Consider the following 19619-nt stretch of genomic DNA (forward strand, 5'->3'; position numbering starts at 1 on the left):
TCCATGCCTCAGCTTAGACTGCAGACAGAGCCCCTCATTTATTTGGTATCAAAGGCCCCAACCCCCAGTACTGTCCCCAATAAAGTGCAGCCAAGCTCCCAGTGTCTGGATGTTCACCCCAAATAAGGGTTGGGGTCAGGTGGGCAGGTGTCACCACAGCAGGAGGGACTGGACAGCAAACACAGGGAACAGCTAGGGCAAGCTCTTGGCCATCACTTCCAACACCCCAAATCCCTGCTGAAGCCTGGGGTGAGGGAGATCTCTGCCTGCAGCCCCTCAGGTCTCACGGACCCGCCCCAGGAGGCCAGCGTTCTCCTGGCGAAGGGCCCGGTAGTCCTCTTGGATCTTCTCCAGGTTGCTGAGGGTCTTCTTGCCCATCTCCGTCTCGATCTAGGCAACATGAATGACGTCCCTTCAGCAAGCAGCCCTTCTTTCCTAGCTCCTGCTTGCCACCCCTCCATCATAGCCACTCGGGGCCCTTCCTAGGCTCCTCCCACCCCCAACAAAGTCTTCTCTGTCGCACTGCCAGGCCTCTTTGGGTGTCATCCCTACGTGGCAGGATTACCCACCACACACTCAAGCTGAAGCCTCTGCCAACGCCCCTGGGAGGCAGGCATGGGAGCCTTTGGGGTGGAAGCTGGAGCTCAGAGCAGGTCACCAGCCTGTTCCAGGTCAAGTGCATGGCTAAGGGGCAGGGAAGAGACTCCAGCCATAAGCTGTGTCTGCTTCCATAGCCTGTCTTGGGACAAACTGAGGAGCTGTCCCCTGGCCTGCCTTGGTTTCCCCTCTCACCCCCAGGCCTCACCTGCTCCTCAAGGTCTCGAACCTCACGCATGATGGTGCCTGTGTCCTCAATGGTCTGGATGAGCTGGCTGCAGTTCTGGGGACAGCAGGAAGACAAGGCTTACGCCCCAACCCGGCGCCTCCCCAGCCAGCCCGAGGCATGCTTCTCCCCTCACCTCATGCAGGGCAGCTAGATACTTGTAGGCCTTCCGAACAGCATCATCCTTCTTGGCATCCTGAGCAGACAGAAAGGACCTCAAAGGTATCAGTGGGCTGCCCCGCTACACACCACCTCCAGGACCCCACAAGGCCACCCTCTCCCACCCCCATGACTTCATCCTCCATGGAGCAAAGCCAGGCCTGAGCATCAGTGTACCTGCAAGGCTCACATAGGGCCTAGGCCCAAGGCAGCCCATGAGCACATGGGCAGGCAGCAGCTCAGCCCCACGCCCCACCCCCTCCACCCGCCTCCACCTGCCCCACACCTTGAACACAAGCTCATCAGTCACCGCAAACGTCCGGTCCAGCTTCCCAGACAGGGAGTTGATTTCCTTCTGAAGCTCCTTTGTATCAGACAAGATCTGGCAGAGACCAGGGCTGTGAGCCTATGTCTGGGGTGGGCAGCTGACCAGCTAAAGGCTTTCCTGCGCATGAGCTCACATCCAGACAGGGCCTGTGTCACTGTGTCAGTGGGAACTGGAGTGTACTGTGTGGGACTGCTTTGGGTCATGGTGTGGCTCTGCCTATCAGAGAGTGTGGAATCCCTGTGCGGCCACACAACACACATTTGCCCTTTGGGCATGTCTGCCCATAGGACCCACCCTCCATGGCCATGGCAGCGCACCTTAGTGATCTCTTCCTTTTGCTTCCGGATGTTGCCCACTATCTCCAGGATGCGCTGGGTATAGGCCAGCCGGGACACGTCTCTGGGCAGGGTCTCCAGCTCGGACACCTAAGCAGAGATACAGCAGGCACTCCCCAGGACCCACCCCCACCCACGCTGAGCCCCCCAGGGCTCCGGCACGGGCCTTACCAGCTGCTTATAGACCTCTTCCTTCCTGCGAGCCTCCTCAGCAGCTGCCCGAACACTCTGGTGCAGCTCCTGGATCTCTGCCAGCCGTCGAGAAGATTCCAGCTGTCAAGACCCCACAGGTAGAGGGCAGTCAGCAGAGCATGGGGATGGCCTCCCAGGAAAATACCAAACCTGTCCCACCTCCAGCCCAGGACCCCATCGCCTACCTCTCTGCAATCCTGGAGCTTTCGGAGGTGGCGGTACTCGGCAAGGAGCGGGACCCGGTGCTTTTCCCACTGGCCCGCCAAATGGATGACCCGCTGGGCACTACTCTCTACCACAAGCTGGGAACGGTGGTAGGAGGGTAGATGTTACACAGTCTGGGCACTTCCACCTCTGACCCTCCTGGTCCAGCCTCAGCCCCAACCCCAGCCCCAGCCCCACCTGCAGCTTGGCGAGGTTGGCAGCCCCATCTGGCAGCAGCTCCACCGCCCGGCTCTTCAGGCGCAGGGCCTGCTCCCTCTCGGCCATGCTGAGCTCAGTCTGCCGACACTCGGTCTCCACCTGGTACCCCAGGACTCCCAATCCCAGTCAGTGGGTGAGTTCGAACACACACCACAGGCTCCCAGCCCACGCTGAGCCTGGGAAGCCCTGACCCAGCCTGAGCCCCCACAGATAATGCCACACCCCTCCAGCCCCTATGGACCCCTTGGCCCCCTCCTGAGAGCAACAGAGACCTATATGCAGAAATGGACACCCACAGGCCCCTGTGATTCCTCCACCTCCACGCTGACCCCCAGAAGCCCTGACAAGCCCCTAAACTTCCTGCCCGTACAGATGCCCAGAGATGCCCACACATCTCCTGATTCTCACAGACACTCGCAAGGCCTGACTAATGCTCACAGGCACTCTCACCCCTACAGGTCCACCAAGCCCTAAACCGTGCATCGCCCTCTCACCCCCAACGATTCTCCTGAACCCTCAAGAGCCCACACATCCCTAAAGGCCCCTATAAATCCTTCTGATACTTGCAGACCTCTACGGAGTACCTCTCATCCCCCTCAAGCCCCTCCCCCACCCCAAGCTCTCTAGCCCAGACTTGTGACTGGACCCCAGACAGCAGCCCCACCCGCACCTGCACAAGGCCGATTCCCAGTGTCTTCATGCTGGCCCCAATCTCTTCAATGTTGCGGTTCACTCCCTCTAGCTGCTCCTGAAGGGCTTCCAGCTCCTGCTCTTGAGCTGCCCACGTGTCCTGGGAGGAACAGGCAGTCAGGGTGGGGGTGTCAGGCCCAGTAGACAGACAAGGGGCCAGGACACGCCTCACTGCTCTGCTCACCTGTTCAGGCCACCGGGAGGTGGGTAGCACCTCTGACACCTGGGCTGCCTGGGCCTCAGGCTCCTGGGGGAGGGAGAAGGAGCATCTCGCTGTCAAGGAAGACCTTGCCCCTCACAGCCCAGCTTCAACAACCCCCACAATCACCTTCCCATTGAACAGCTGATGACCAATAGTCATACCCGTGCCCACTTAACAGCTGATGACTATCAGACTGTGACCATATGAGGATCAAGGCATTCTCTGCGACCTCAGACTAGGGTGTTTGCTCACAAAGAAACCTCCCTGATCCTGACAGCTCCTGCTCACCTGCCCTATCCCTGAAGCCCCAACTGCCCATGAGAAGGATGAGTGCCCCTCTGGGTGACCATCCAAGGAGTGCCCAGAGGAAACTTCCTGGGGGAAGCCTGGAGTTTGCACAAAGAACACCCTTCCAGCCCTAACGGGTTTGGCTCAGTGGATAGAGTGTCAGCCTGCGGACTGAAGGGTCCCAGGTTCGATTCCGGTCAAGGGCATGTACCTTGGTTGCGGGCACATCCCCAGTAGAGGGTGTGCAGGAGGCAGCTGATCGGCGTTTCTCTCTCATCGATGTTTCTAACTCTCTATCCCTCTCCCTTCCTCTCTGTAAAAAATCAATAAAAATATATTTTTTAACAAAAGAACAGCCCTGACCAGTTTGGCTCAGTGGATAGAGCGTCGGACTGCAGACTCAAGGGTCCCAGGTTCGATTCCGGTCAAGGACATGTACCTTGGTTGTGGGCACATCCCCAGTGGGGGGTGTGCAGGAGGCAGCTGATCAATGTTTCTCTCTCATCGATGTTTCTAACTCTCCCTTCCTCTCTGTAAAAAAATCAATAAAATATATTTTTTAGCCGAAACCTGTTTGGCTCAGTGGATAGAGCGTCGGCCTGCGGACTGAAGGGTCCCAGGTTCGATTCCGGTCAAGGGCACGTACCTTGGTTACGGGCACATCCCCAGTAGGGGGTGTGCAGGAGGCAGCTGATCGATGTTTCTCTCTCATCGATGTTTCTAGCTCTCTATCCCTCTCCTCTCTCTTCCTCTCTGTAAAAAATTAATAAAAATATATTTAAAAAATATATATATATATTTTTTAAAAAAGAACACCCTTCCATCCTTATATGGTTTCCACCCCTCCACCCTTTCTCCACTGAAGTCCTCGAGAAGCCAGTGGACTCCTTAGTACTAGCCCCTAGTTTGGAGAGGCCACACCTGGTTGGGGACACAGGCACCTGTGTGGATAAGGTATGGTGTTTGTACATAAAGCAACCATCCACGCCAGTCTTGGCCCCATCCGCATGCCCACTGTCCACTCAGGCCCACCCACCAGATGGAAGGTGAACTTCTCTGAATGTGTGAAGCGGGAGCCCTTGGGAGCACCAGTCTTGGTCCCAGCACCCCAGGCCTGCAGCAGCTCTCCCAAGTCTCGGGCTTGTGGGGATGGCCCCAGCTGGCCCCAGATCTGACGCAGATGTTCAGCCAGGTGCTTCTGCAGCCGCTGACGCTGAGCCCGAGTATCCTCCTGAAAACAGAACGTAGGGCAAACGGGACAGTGTAGAGGCCTCCTGTTCACCCGAGGCCCTGCCTCTTCCAGGAGCCACCTGACAAGGTGCAACTGACAAATCACTCCCTCCAGCCACTCCCACTGAGGGGGCTCCCAGCCTGCTTTCCTGGCCCACGGGTCTGGGAGGTCTCCTCTTGCTCACAGCCACACTTCTCTCCACCTACTCACTCTTCACACTGGAGGAAAATGTGGGAAAGCAGTGAAGAAAGCCTGCAGGCCCAAATCAGAGAGAGACACGGAAAGGATATGTGGGGACAGAGCAGAGACAGGGTCAGAGGTGCTGGGCAAAGAAGGGGGTGGAGGCAGAGAGAGAAAGATAAGAACAGGGGTAGTTTTGCCCTAGCCAGTTTGGCTCAGTGGATAGTGTCAGCCTGTAGAAACAGAGGGTGGGGCAAATGAGACAGTGTAGAGTCCTGGGTTCGATTCTGGTCAAGGGCACGTACCTTGGTTGCAAGTTCCCAGGCCCTGGTCAGGGTACATGCAGGAGGCAACCGATCACGATGTGTCTCTCTCACATCAATGTTCCTCTTTGTCTCTCCCTCTCCCTTCCACTCTCTCTAAAAATCAATGGAAAAATATCCTCGAGTGAGGCTTAACGACAACAAAAGAATAGGGGTAGTTTTGCCCAGCCAGCATGGCTCAGTGGTTGAGCATCAATCTATGAACCAGTAGGTCACGGTTCGATTCCCGGTCAGGGCACATGCCCAAGTTGTGGGCTCGATCCCCAGTAGGGGGTGTGCAGGAGGCAACCGATCAATGATTCCCTCTCATCACTGATGTTTCTGTCTCTCTCTCGCTCTCCCTTCCTCTCTGAAATCAATAAAAAAATATTTTTTAAAAAAAGAACAGGGACAGTTTTGAGACAACTGAGGAAATCTGATTGTGAACGGTATTAAGAGATCATTGTGCCCTAGCCGGTTTGGCTCAGTGGATAGAACGTCTGCCTGTGGACTGAAGGGTCCTGGGTTCAATTCCAGTCAAGGGCACATGCCCAGGTTGTGGGCTCCATCCCCAGTAAGGGGCGTGAAGGAGGCAGCCAATCAATGATTCTCTCTCATCATTGATGTTTCTATCTCTCTCTCTCTCCCTCTCCCTTCTTCTCTAAAATCAATAAAAATATATATTTTTAAAAAAGGGAGAGATCATTATTAATTTTTGTTAGGTGTGAAATGGCACAGGGGTTACATTAAAAAGTGAATGCCCTTATGAGTTAAGGCATATACTTAAGTATTTAGAGTTAAAATGACATGTCTGGGATTTACTGGAAATTAATACAGAAGAAATGTTGGGGAAACTAGATGAAGAAAGATTGGCAAAATGCTTGTAGTTGAAGGTGAGTGACAGGTACAAGGATTCATTGGAACATTCTCTCTACTTCTGTGTTTGAAAATTTCTGTAAGTTTCAAAAAGACAGATAAAGATGGAACACATGGCAATGGGGAGAGACAGAAAGAGAATGTTGCATCTGGGGTGGGGCGGGAACTGGGTGGAGGGGGGCATTGGGGGGAAAGGGGGAAACATCTGTAATACTCTCAACAATAAAAATCTTTAAAAAGAAAGAGACCATTACCGCCCAACCAGTGTGGCTCAATGGTTGAGCATCAATCCATGTACTGAGAGGTAGCCTGTTAGATTCCTGGTCAGGGTACATGCCCAGGTTGTGAGCTCCATCCCCAGTGGTGGTGGGGGGGAGGAGGGGGCATGCAGGAGGCAGCCAATTCATGTTTCTCTCTCATCAATGTATCTCTCTCTCTCTCTTCCCCTTCCTCTCTCTCAAGAAAAAAAAAAAGAGGAGGCTGTTGTAGAGGTGGGCAGAGGGGAGAGGGACAGATCTAGGTGGACAGAGTGGGAGAGACGGCACAGAAATGAGGAGAAAGCGGGGCAGCAAAACCACAGAATGAGAAAGTGACCAGAAGAGGTAATGCAGAGACCTTGAGACAGAGGAAATGAGCATCACTGACAATGGCAGAGACAGAGAAAGAGTGAGAGCCTCCGGGGTGGGAAGAAGGTAGTAGAAGCAGGGAAGACAGAGCAGATCCTGACTGCTCTGCTTGCTAGAAACTCATGCTCGTTTTTCAGTGAAACGCAGAGCACTATCACCATCCGTGTCTTAAAACAGCAAATTGAGACTCTGAGCAAGGATACTGACTTCTCCCCAATCCACAGCCTTTCTGACTTCAATGTTCTTGCAGTGGGGGGAGCCAGGCAGATGCACACAGAGGGGAGACGATGAAAGAGAGGGACAAAGTGGGGAAAGAAGAGGGGCAGAAAACCAGTGGGAGATAAAATAGGAGCAATGATGAGCAGGACCTTCCACAGCAGGAAGTTGGGCAGTACCTGGGTGGGGTGGCGGGATGCCCGGTGGACCCAATCCTTGTCCCCGGGGTGGTCCTGGCCTGTGTGCTGGCAGAGCTGGATGGCATGGCATTCGAGGAGCGAGGCTACCCTCCCCGCAGGCTGAGGCACCTGGGTGGGGGCCGGTAGTAACAGGGAACTTGCCTGGAACTCCCGGGACTCTGGAAGCAGGAACAGAGTCAGCCAGGCCCACCTCTACCGTTCTCCCCAGAACCTCCCCAAAGTCTCATGCTCACCTCCTTTGGAACTCAATTCAGGCATGGCGAGCCTACTGGCATGGAAAGGATTCTGGGGGGCTGAGCCCTGGTGGGAGAGCAAAATCAGAGCCTCTAAGATGAACCGTGATGGAGCGCACTGGTGAGAGGGGGCCAACAATGCGAGCACCCAGATGGAGACGAGGAAAGCCAGGCAGGGACAAGCAAAGATCAACCTGAGTTGGGGGGTCCCACCTGGAGGCGCTGCAGCTTAGGAGTGCGAAGGAGGGGTGGAACCCAGGGCAGGGCCATCTGGTCCCGAATTTGGCTCCCAATGGCCCGGGGGAGGATAGCTGAGTCACCTATGGGGGTAGGGAGGGAGTGTCAATCAGATGACAATGCCACAACTGCAAAAATACAGACCATGGGAAAATAGCCATCGCTCCCTGACACCACCCCCCAAGAGATGCATTCCTATCTAGCTCTCAAACTCACACTCAGTCATTCAACAAATACTTACTGAGTACCTACTATGTACCAGCCACTACTTGAGACTCTCAGGCTCTCAGTGAACACGAGGAGATCATAACTAAGGTCATAAGGAGGGTACAGAAAACTGTCAGATGGTGATCAGGAAAGGAAGATAGTACTATTGAGAGGACGATGTCATTTTAAACGAGGCAGTCTGTGACTGGCCTCCCTGATGTGACATGATCAAGAGGCTATCTGGCCCAGCCGGCATGGCTCAGTGGTTGAATGTCAATATATGAACCAGGAGGTCACGGTTCAATTCCCAGTCAGGGCACATGCCTGGATTGTGGGCTCAATCCCCGGTAGGAGGTGTGCAGGAGGCAGCTGGTGGATGATTTTCTCTCATCATTGATGTTTCTATCTCTCTCTCCCTCTCCCTTCCTCTCTGAAATCAATAAAAATATATTTTTAAAGGCTATCTGGGGGGGGGGGGTCAGTAATCCAACCAATTCAAAGGCCCTGAGGCTGCAGTGCACCTGGCATATGTGAGGGGCATCAAGGAGGCCAATGGGGTTAGAATGAGGGGAAGCAAGGCAGGAGGTGAGGCAGGAAAGCCCCTCCCAGCACCAACTCACCTGGTTCAGCCCAAGTCCTAGCCCCTTCCGCCTGCCCTGTATCCCTTCTCCCAGCCCTAATCCTAGTTCTCCCAAAGACACATATCCTCACCCCCTCTTTGGCAACCTCTTTACCATCTCCACCTCTCTCAACTCCTATAACACCCAAGAATGCCACCCTCACCCGCATTATGCCCCAGGTACCCCATACCTGCAGGCTGGTCTGCATCCTCAGAGGCATCCGTAGGTAGACGCTCAGCCAAGAAGAGAAGCAGGTCCCGGAGGTCAGGTTCACTGGGGTAAAGGAAGTTCTGATAGCCAAGCTCCAAAGGATAGCCCAGGTCCTAGGGGTTGAGGAGAGGGTCTCTATCAGCCAGGCAGGCAGGCTACTCCTGCCCTGGGAGCACTGGGCCTTGACCCTAAATGCTCACACTCTCTCACCAACCATCAGCCTCTAAACCTCTCTTTGGCTCCCCAAGGTCTCTAGGCTTCTGTGGGAAGAGCCATAGAGTGATTCTTGTCAATGTTCCAGAAATCAAGAAATAAAATTAAAGCTCTAGCTTTTCTAACTATGGCTCAAAATCCAGAGACCATAAAAGAGAAGATGGGTGCTCGGCGCGCGTATTGGCCCCATGGACTGCGGACCGGCTCGGCTGCGCGCTCTCCTGGAGCGGTTCACTGCATGGTAGCGTGGTGCCCCCGCTGTGACCACCGCCTCCCCCTGCCCTGCAGCCATCTCCACCGCCACCCTCTGGGTCGCCGCCACCTCGGGACCGGCTGTATGATTAGGCCACAATCTTCAATGAGTAAACATACTCCTTTCTGTGGTGTTCTTGGTCACACATTTATGGAGTTTCTGAAGGGCAGTGGAGATTATTGCCAGGCACAGCACGACCTCTATGCAGACAAGTGAACTGTAGAAATTCATTACTACTCCACCAAGAAGCCCCCATGTGAGTGGTTAACCTGGACACAGAAGTGTTGAACTGAAAACTGCAGAGCATTTCATGAGTTCTGACCTGGATGGGGTAAACCTCAGTGCACTTCCTTTCTATTGCCTCAGTATTACTGGATTGAAGAATTGCTGCTTCTTGTTAGGAGGTTCATTTCATTTCCCATCACTCCCAACTTCACTCAAAGCACTGAGAATTTCAAGTGGAGTATATTGAAGTAGACTCAGTTTCTTTGCATCATTTCTGTATTCAATTTTTAAATTCTTTCATAACCCTATTGAGTGTTTCTTAACTAAATGATCATGGCTCGCATGAACCGCCCAGCTCCTGTGGAAGTCACATACAAGAACATGAGATTTCTTATTACACACAATCCAACCAATGCGATCATAAACAAATTCATAGAGGAACTTAAGAAGTGTGGTGTTCCCACAATAGTAAGAGTATGTGAAGCAACTTATGACACTACTCTTGTGGAGAAAGAAGGCGTCCATGTTCTTGATTGGCCTTTCGATGATGGTGCACCACCGTCCAACCAGATTGTTGATGATTGGTTAAATCTTGTAAAAATTAAGTTTCGTGAAGAACCTGGTTGTTGTATTGCTGTACATGGTGTTGCAGGCCTTGGAAGAGCTCCGGTGCTTGTTGCCCTAGCATTAATCAAAGGTAGAACGAAAGATGAAGATGCAGTACAGTTCATAAGACAAAAGCGGCGTGGAGCTTTTAACAGCAAGCAACTTCTGTATTTGGAGAAGTATCGTCCTAAAATGCGGCTGCGCTTCAAAGACTCCAGCGGTCATAGAAACAACTGTTGCATTCAGTAAAACGGGTGCCTGATGCCATTGCCTTGAAAGTGGAACTTGAGATAGGACCTAATTTGTCATATATGTTAGCCAACATGTTGGCTTGGTGAATAAGTCTAATGAAGCTTCCAAAAGAGGGTTGAAAAGCAGTTTTATCGGGCCACAAGCTTGACAGAATTGCAACCTCTATGTTTGGGTTATCATCATCCTATTGTGACACTTGGCAAGATTCTTACTGTTCAGCATTTAAAATCTGCTCATCATTTGTACCCATTTACTTTTCCTGAAATCATGCAATATTGAGTTATGTCTTTAAATCTATTCCCATGTCATAATCTTACTGATATATAAAAGATTTAGAAAGATTAGGTGCCATAATCCCCAGCACAATACTTGTATATTTTAGTTTCATACAGAAATAAAATCCCAGGAACTATGAACACTCTGGACCTTATGTGGTTTATCCCTTCAGTCATTTCAAACATAGAAAGTAGGGCCTATATGATTATTTGCCTGCTCACTTTATGTTTACATCTCCCACATTCATACAAGTATACATCAGGTTTGCTCAACTTTTTGATTTTTATACAAAGTCTTGGTTATTATTTAATGTCTTTCTATAAATCTCATTTTGTGCTGTTATGGAAAGCCTCCATTTTGAAAATCTGCATTGTATAGAAGCACATGTCTTTAATGTCTCCAGACAAAAAGCCTTACAGTTAATTTTAATGTTTGCACTTAATGTGCAACTTATAGGGAGGGCCTGAGAAAAGAATGAGAGGGGGCTATTAAATATTTTCAGTAAGATGTTGCCTTTGTCTTGTGTGGAACATGTAGAATATGCTCTTTGGTAAATATTTTTTTAAAGGTAGACATGCTTTGTTGTAGCTAAAACGATTCTTAATCATAAAAATTCTGAATGCTTGTATTTTTTCATACATTCTGAAATTTACCAACTTATTTTTGTTTGAAGTGTGATTTTTTTTTCCTTCCCACCCTCTTGCGAATATAAAAGAAGTGGGTTTCTGCTAATGAATTGAGCAGACATCTAATATTTTATGTGCCTTTTGAGCTGTGTAACTTAATATTTGGATACTTGATCATTTGTTTTATTATGTAACTGATAAAATGGTGATGTGTATTGATGTTAGTTCAACCATATATTTATACTGTTTGGGAATGTGTGGTTATAGTTCTGTGGGAGAAATAATTTGTCAGTGTTCACCAGCTTGTAAAAATTTAGTTCGAGAGCTTAAACATCTAATCAGGCGTCCTCAAACTACGGCCTGCGGGCCACATGCGGCCCGCCGAGGACATTTATCCTGCCCGCCGGGTGCCGCTGCCTGTCCTGCCTAGCAGCCGACTCGTCCTGGGCCCGCAGTGCACATAGGAATTTTTTCATAGTTTTTTTTTTTAAAACTATAGTCCGGCCCTCCAACGGTCTGAGGGACAGTGAACTGGCCCCCTGTTCAAAAAGTTTGAGGACCCCTGATCTAAATAAATGAGATGCATTTATCATAAAAAAAGAGAGAGAGAAGATGGGTATTTCTGTATACATGAAAAGAAGTGAAAATTTTAAAGGAAAAATACAATAATCCAAGTCAAAAGAGTAATGACATGCTGGAAAACAATATTTGGAACTCATATCAGAGGAAATAAAAAGCACCTAAAACTAAAGCAAAAAGACCAGCAATGCAACAGAAAAATGCACAACAGGCAAGAACAAACAGTTTACCAGAAAAGAAATGAAAATATCCCTTAGGAAGCTGGTGAAATGAGGGAGGATGGATCTTGGCACCATTGTACGTGGTACGCATGATGCTTCAACCTCAAGGATGAGCCAGCGCTGTGTTTTGTGCCTAGGAAAGCCATAGCTTTCAAGAGCTCTGAGAGTTCCATTCGTGTGAGGAGCACAGCATCTATGGGACACAAAATTGACTTTGGTGTTCAGGACCTCTGGCCCCCTGGGGTCAACTGAGTCTCCCGTGGACCAAGGAGAGAGGCCTAGAACAGATGTTTCCTCATGGCCTCAGAGGTAATCAACCCTGCTGAAACCTTGCTTTTGGACTTTTAGCTTCTAGAACTGTGAGACAATACGTTTCTGTTTTTTAAGCCAAAAACAAATCCCTTAAACACATGGAAATATGTCCAACCTTGCTTAAAAGAGACTTCACACAAGCATCACCGATCGGGACAACCTGACGCTCCATTCTCCTGTGGTGCCCACTGAGAGGGATACACTATCACCAGGGCAGTGTTCCTACCCCAAACTTGAATCTACTCATTAGAAAACACTCAGAGCAATTCAGACTGTGGGGCTTCAAATACATTTGTTATTTAAAAAAAAATTTTAGCCCTGGCTGGTTTGGCTCAGTGGATAGAGCGTCAGCCTGCGGACTGGAGGATCCCAGGTTCAATTCCAGCCAGGGGCACAGTCTTGCGGGCTTTATCCCCAGTGGGGGGTGTGCAGGAGGCAGCCAATCAATGATTCTCTCTCATCATTGATGTTTCTATCTTTCCCTCTCCCTTCCTCTCTGAAATCAATAAAAATATTTTTAAAAAAACAAATAAATAATTTTTTTAAAAAGATTCAAAAGCAAAAGAAGGCAGTTCAACACTTAAGATTAGAGTTGTAACAATGAATCAAAATGTAATTCTTGATTAGACTCTTTGAAGTTTAAAAAACTATAAAGGATACTTTTGTAACAACTGGGGGAAATCTAATCTAGAACTTAGATACTATTACATTTCATGGCTGTGATCATGGTATTGTGGTTATGCTGGAGAATGTCTTTTTGCTTAGGAGAAACACATTCTCTTTTAGGTATGAAATGTCATGATGTAAGCCACTGTCAAATGGTTCAGCAAAGAAGTGTGCATGTAGGTGTGTAAAAGAATGAAGCAAAATGTTCTAATGTAGGAAGCTAGGAGAATAGCATACAGGTATTCCCTGTTCCACTTTCATTTTTCTTTAAATTTGAAAAAAAATTTAAGGTACAAAGCTGGGCGGGAGGAACTACACTGAGATACCATTTCTTACCTATTGAAAGGTGGGGGGGTCTAAAAATCCGACAATACACTCAGTGGGAGAGGCTGTGGGGAAACAGGCTGGTGGGGATGCAAAATTAAAGTCCCAGTGAGGGCAACTGGCCAAATCTAACCAAACTACACATGCATTTACCATTCCACCTAGCAATCCTACCCCAAGAAGTAGATATGCCTCCAACAATTCAAGAATATATATGCACAAGATTGTTCAGTACAGTATTCTTTGCAGAATATTGGAAACTCCCTAAATGCCCAAGCATAGGAGAATGGTTGAATCAATTATGGTTCATAGATACGATGGACTACTTTTCAGCTGTAGAAAGTGGGAAAATATTAAGATCTCTACTATTTGATATGAAATGATTTCCAGGATATACTGTTAAGATTAAAAAAAGCTAATAAACTAAATATATGTTTCCTTTTGTGTAAGAAAGGGGGAAATAGAATATATATTTGTATTTGCTTATATCTGCATTTTTAAAAACTGGAAAGATACACAAGAAACTAAACAAACAGGTAGGGGTAATGGGGTGAATGCTTGGGATGTAAGATGCCTCAAGGTATCACACTACTTCTGTCACACCTTGGCGATCTCTTCTACAGTTTCAGCAGTTAACCACCTTTTACCTATTTCACAGTTCCTTTATATTATGATATTCCTGGTCACATTGCTGGGGTTTCTGTCTCCGGACTGGATCTTTATTAACAAAATAACCTACTCAAAACAATAAATAATTTTTTAAAAAGACACTACAAGCTTTGGTGTAAAAAAAGATTGGGGTTGAAACCCAGCCTGGGCTACTTACTGGCTGTAAGGCCTTGAACTGGTTATTAACACCTAGAAGCTCAGATTCCTAGCTGTAAAATAGAGCTGATAGTGCTTTCCCTATGTGGCTGCTTTAAGAGATAAAGGCCCACCAGGGTTCTGGGTAGGGACTGAAAGAAAGCCTTTTTCTTCCAGAGTTGCTGTTGGTCTGGAGCTGCCTAGACTCTGAAATCAGACTTTCCTGAATTCATGTCTAAGTTCTGCCTCTTACCAACTGTGTGACCTCAGGCAAATCACTTAACCTCTCTGTGCTTCACTTTCCTCATCTGAAAAAAAAGGGGGGGGGGGATACTAACAGTGCCCACCTCAGAAATTTGTCATGAGAATTAAATGAGTTAACACCATGTTACCACAGTGCCTGGCACAGAGCACACACTCAGAAAAAAATCATTATCAGAAGCACATGTACAGTGTACTGGGTCACAACATGAGATATATTTATTTTGGAGGGTCACGGTCAAAAATGTGTGAAAACCACTGGCTTTTAAGCTACTTGACTTTGGGTTTTTTCCGACACCTGCAATCAAAGAGTTGTGACTAATAGAGAAACTCATTCCAGGAGTGGGGTGTGTGAAGTAACAGACACCAAAATATGGAGGTGGCTGAGTCGTAGAAAGGGGTGGCAGGAGTAGGGCATGTGAAGAGGCAGACACCAGAAGGCGGCAGTGCTGAGCCAAGGTGGGCTCCAGGGGCAGCACAGCTGGATTAAGAGACACCTCTGTCTGCTGCGGAAGCACTGAGGTTCAGGGGCCAGACAGTCACATGAAACTCTTGATCACTGAAAAAGCCATACTCTCGGCCCCACTCTAAATATAGTGTGAGCAAAAGTAGGTCAACATCAAATCCAGTGGGAGGCAGCAATGAGAGAAGAGAGGAACAGAGACCTGGGGTAGACTGCCCCCCCCCACCACACACACACACACACACACACACACACACACACACACGCCTCAATATCTCCCACTATGCATTCTCCTTGCCAAACAGAGGACATAACTTCCCCCTTACCAAGTGCCATCCTTAAGAATACAGCCCCAAGCCAGGGGGCAGAGTACCTGCCTTGTACTGCCACCAAGACCCCCAGCCAGAACCTGAGAACCCCTGAGAGCTAGGTGAACCTGAGAGATAAGGGATGGGCAGAGCTCTGAGGCCTGTTGCTAAGAGACAGACACTGCACGAGCAAGGTCCAAATTCAAGACACCTGACCACCTTGTCTCCCGGGTCTAAATGGAAGTGTTCACCGTAGTTACTCTATTGACCCTCTACCACCATACACTGGGCATGCTAGATGTATTTACATTCATTATGTAGCCACAGGTTGCTGGAATGCAAGCAGCCAAGCCAGGCCTACCCAATAATACTAATACCACTTATACAAAGCTTATTATAATCCAGCTCTGCATAGATCAACTCATTTTTAATCCTTACAGCAGCTCTATGTGGTAGGTACAATTCTCACACCCACTTTACACATGAGAAAACTTAGGCTGAAAGACATTAAGAGCCCTAGCTGGTCTGGCTCAGTGGATAGAGCATTGTCCTGTGGACTGAAGGGGCCCAGGCTCAATTCCAGTCAAGGGCATGTATCTCAGTTGCAGGCTCCATCCCTGGCCCTGGTCGGGGCACGTGCGGGAGGCAACCAACCAATGTGTCTCTCTCACATCGATGTTTCTCTCTGTGTGTCTCTCTCCCTCCTTTCCACTCTCTCTAAAAATCAATGGAAGCCCAGCTAGCGTGGCTCAGTGGTTGAGAGTCAAGGTTTGATTCCCATTCAGGGCACATGCCCAGGTTACAGGCTTGATCCCCACTAGGGGGTGTGCAGGAGGTAGCCAATCAATGATTCTCTCTCATCATTGACGTTCCTAACTCTCTCCCTCTCCCTTCCTCTCTGAAATCAATAAAAATGTATTAAATCAATATTGATATATATTAAATGAATGGGGGAAAAATATCCTTGGGTAAGGATTAACAAACAAACAAAGAAATTAAGAGACTGGCCCAAAGTCACAGCTAGTGAACTAGGAGATATGACGTTACTGGGAGCTCTTGGAATACTAACTGGACACAGGTCTGTACTGCAAAGGTGTGGATGCTTGATCAGAAGGCACATCACCCAGGCAGAGACAGATTTGGAGTTATTCTCATGAGAGGCAGGTTGTGTGTGACCGCCACAGGGAAGAGTGCAGTGTCAGTGCAGAAACACTGTTTTCAGTTAACATATATCTTCCTTTGGGTACCATCCCAACTCCACGTGATCCTGAAGCAGCCAATCAAGAGTGCCTTATGAATGACCACGGCAGCCACCTGGGCCAATCTCAATACACAGTGGTTAATTCAGGAATGAGTACGTGAATCAAGCAGGGCCTTTTCGGAAACTGGTAAATGGATACTATAGGGGGGAAATTCTTGGTGCTAAGCTGAAAATGCAGGGGCCAGGGGCAGCCCAGGCACAAACTAGATCAACTCTTTTAATGCTCATACCAACCCAAATTTTATCCTCTTGATTTCACATTTAAGGAAACTAAGACCCAGAAGGCTTAGGGTCACACAGTTAGCAAGTGGTGCAGTGAGGGTCAGAACTACTCAGGCAGTTTGACCAGAGAGCCAGCAGCCTTAATGCTAAGCCACAGAGGGAGGTGGCAAAGAGGAAAGGCAAGAGTTTCGAGGAGCTTGGTGACTTTGTGAAGGAGGAAGGAAGAGTCTGTGTGAATTGGGAGGAGGGAACTCACCATGCAGGCCTGAGCCAGGCTCATGGCCAGGCGGAAACGGGCAGACATGGCAAGAGGCAGCAGTGGGCTGAGGCTGGAGCCCACAGCAGGGTTGATCACACGCAGGCAGCGGACAACAGCTTCCACAACCAGCTCAGTGGTAAAGGCTCGCAGGGTCTGCACTTCTGGAGGAACAGCCCTGAAGAAAAATAGGGGCAGGCTCGATGTGGGGAGCAGTCAGAAAACGAAATCAGGCTGGGCTGTGCTGCCTTCTGGAAGCCCTAGTATTGGAGTGAAGAGGATGGCCATGGTTCAGACAGGTCCTGGGTGTTGATGAAGGTGATTTCCATTTGGAAAACTAAGAACTGAGGATGGCCCTAGCCAGTTTGGCTCAGTGGATAGAGCGTCAGCCCTCGAACTGAAGGGTCCCAGGTTCGATTCCAGTCAAGGACATGGACCTCAGTTGCAGGCTCCATCCCCCAGTCAGGGCACATGCAGGAGGCAACCAATCAATGTGTCTCTCTCACATCAACATTTCTCTCTCTGTGCCTCTCCCCCTCCCTTCCCCTCCCTCTAAAAATCAATGGAAAAACATCCTTGGGTGAGGATTAACAACCACAACAGCAAAACAGAGGATGTCCTCAGCTCCTAAGAACTTGCTGCAGGAGAAGAGTGGATGGAAGGGATCTGAGTTGAGAAAATCTCCAATTTCCCTATGCTTCAAAGCCCCAAATTACTGGGGTCTGGGAAGGGCAAGGGGCCTATGTGGTAGGATCTCTGGGTTTCTGGTCCCCAGATATCATGTTCTCTAAATGTCAGAGGCTCCTGGATATTGAGCTGCTTGAGTTTTGAGACTAGATGTTGGGAGGCTGGAGTTTTCAGAAGTTCCAAATGTCAGGATCCAGCAATCCAGAAATCAGGCTCCTTACATGATGGCATCCTGGGTTTTTACGGCCCCCGAATGTAGGAGTCCTGTGTGTCTGGGTCACCAGGCCTTGAGGCCGCCAGAATTTAGGCTCCTGGAATTTTAAAAGCCCCAGGTGCTGGGAAACTGGGTTTTAAGATTCCCACGTATCCATTCCCAGAGTTTGGGGAATCCCTGAGTGGGAGGGTGCTGGGGTTTTAAAGTTCCCTGGTTCTCCGGAGAGAGGTGCCTTAGAATCTCCAGGTGTCAGGATCCCAGGATAGTGATCTTAAGATCACAGATTTCAGGGTCCCGGGTCTTGAGGTTCCAACGTTTTAATGTTTCAAGGTGTCTGGGTCCTTGATTTGGGGGTTTAACAAGTGTCGGGCTTGAGAGGCTCGTGTGTGTGTGTGTGTGTGTGTGTGTGTGTGTGGAAAGGGTTTTAGGATCCTGGAAGTTGGAGCCCTGGATATCAAGGACCAGGGTTTTAAGGTTCCCGGGTGACTGGGTCCGGAGTTTTGGAGTCCCGGATATATGCATGCCGGGGTGGGCGGGGGCTGTGTCCTTACGTGCCGGCCTGGCGCAGGGAATGGATGAGGATTCGGTCTGCCTCCTCCATGGTGAAGCTGTGTCCGAGTCTGGGGCTGGGTCCAGGGCCGGGTCCAAGAAACGAACAAGAGAGGCGAGCTGTTGAAACCCAGCCCCGCGCCCGCGGTCCAAGGAGTGTCACGGGCTGCCCCAGGCGAGCTGGGTAGTGTAGTTTCAACAGCGCCTGCAGCTCAAGTGTGCGTCCTGGGGCGGATGTGAGCGCAGGGTTGAACGAACAGTGGCTGCTAGGAGTTGTAGTTCTTCCGCCTACACTCCAGTGGGCTCTCCCAAGTGTGCAAAAGAGTGTGTCTTGGCGCGTTTTGTGTCTGAGCGCGCTCGAGAGCGTCTTGGTGTGCGCGCACGCAGTGTGTGCGTGCGCGTGCGTGCGCGTGCGTGCGTGCGCGCGCGTGTTGGGAGGGCGGGATGGAGAGTGACTTCTTGACTCATTCATTTAGGGCGGCATTCATCATCTAGAAGTGTACGAGGGCAGGGGCTTTAGCACAAAGGGTCTAGGGTTGAGTCTCAGCTCTTTAGCTCAGATCTTTAGCTCAACTTGCTAAATGTGCAATGGTGGGTAGGTTACATAACTTCCCTATCTTAGTGTCCTCATCTGTAAAATGGACTACAGTATTCTCCCCACCCCCAGGCCCCGGTTTCGCTTTCTGCTGTTTCCCGAGATTAATCGCCATCTGAAAATATTAAGCGGACATTTCCAGAAATAAATAACTCATAAGTTTTAAATTGCACGCCATTCTGAGTAGCGTGATGAAATCTCGGGCCACCCGGCTCCGTCCCCCCACCCCGACCCCGCCCCAACGTGAATCATCCCTTTGTCGCTGTATATGCTACCTGCCAATTAGTCCCTTGGTAGCCTTCTCATGATCAGAAACACTGACAGTATTGCAGTGCTTCTGTTCAAGGAACCCTTATTTTACTTAATGATGGCCCCAAAGTGCAAGAGTGTTGATGCTGGCAATCCAGATATGCCAAAGAGAACCATAAAGTGCTTCCTTTAAGAGAAAAGTTATGTATACATAGCAGGGAGGGGGAACATAGTATATCTAGGGTTCATTCAGTACTATGGCTCTTTCAGGCATCCACTGGGGGACTTGATAGACGGGGGAGACTATTGTACCTGCTTCCTATGATTAAAACAAAATTAATTCATGTAAAGCACGTTGTACTATGTACTTGACACATAATAAAATAAGAAAAGAGTATGTACATTGTACTTATGAAGTAACCATGCATTTAATAAATGCTTTAATATGTTATACATGTGTATACAATCCAACGACTGATTATGCAGTAAACATCTATATAACCACCATTCATTAAAAAGATCACCCTAATGCGGTCCTGGCACACCTGATCTGTACTTCAATAAAAGATGTTTGCTTTGCAAAACAACAACAACAAAAAAAAAACATCAACTCTGTCTT

At 49.2% G+C, this 19619-nt stretch overlaps 3 protein-coding genes across 4 annotated transcripts; 2 read left to right on the forward strand and 1 right to left on the reverse strand.

Annotated features, from left to right (window-relative positions):
- Positions 1-14: 14 nt before the first annotated feature.
- On the reverse strand, positions 15-18527 carry CCDC22 (CCC complex scaffolding subunit CCDC22). 2 transcript variants are annotated; one of them, XM_080652643.1, is made up of 17 exons: positions 18159-18527; positions 16707-16884; positions 8559-8691; positions 7518-7624; positions 7305-7371; positions 7051-7229; positions 4477-4671; positions 3135-3197; positions 2931-3050; positions 2240-2359; positions 2023-2139; positions 1817-1918; positions 1628-1735; positions 1269-1364; positions 960-1019; positions 806-880; positions 15-390 (listed from the first exon to the last, which is right to left on the reverse strand). In XM_080652643.1, the coding sequence occupies exons 1-17, from the start codon at positions 18206-18208 to the stop codon at positions 277-279; spliced, it is 1884 nt and encodes a 627-aa protein (XP_080508769.1). In that variant the 5' UTR covers positions 18209-18527; the 3' UTR covers positions 15-276. The 2 variants fall into 2 exon arrangements, with proteins under 2 accessions (XP_080508769.1, XP_080508770.1); XM_080652644.1 differs by lacking the exon at positions 1269-1364 and having other exon boundaries at positions 21-390; positions 18159-18375.
- On the forward strand, positions 9129-9260 carry LOC308239626 (uncharacterized protein; the record flags this gene model as incomplete). Its single annotated transcript, XM_080652382.1, has 1 exon — positions 9129-9260. The coding sequence occupies one exon, from the start codon at positions 9129-9131 to the stop codon at positions 9258-9260; it is 132 nt and encodes a 43-aa protein (XP_080508508.1).
- LOC308239803 (protein tyrosine phosphatase type IVA 1-like) lies at positions 9603-10124 on the forward strand (the record flags this gene model as incomplete). Its single annotated transcript, XM_080652645.1, has 1 exon — positions 9603-10124. One exon carries the CDS (start codon positions 9603-9605, stop codon positions 10122-10124), a length of 522 nt encoding a protein of 173 aa, XP_080508771.1.
- Positions 18528-19619: the final 1092 nt, after the last annotated feature.

This window comes from Plecotus auritus (assembly GCF_963455305.1).
Source record: "Plecotus auritus genome assembly, chromosome: X".
Taxonomy (NCBI): domain Eukaryota; kingdom Metazoa; phylum Chordata; class Mammalia; order Chiroptera; family Vespertilionidae; genus Plecotus; species Plecotus auritus.

Bases quoted from the DNA above. Each gene is read 5' to 3' on its own strand.
- CCDC22 (XM_080652643.1), bottom strand. From the start codon at position 18,208: ATGGAGGAGGCAGACCGAATCCTCATCCATTCCCTGCGCCAGGCCGGC. The intron at 4,672-7,050 runs GTACTGCCCAAC...TTCTGTTTTCAG, and splicing joins CATCCCGCCACCCCACCCAG to GAGGATACTCGGGCTCAGCG. The intron at 881-959 runs GTGAGGGGAGAA...TGCTGTCCCCAG, and splicing joins ATCTAGCTGCCCTGCATGAG to AACTGCAGCCAGCTCATCCA.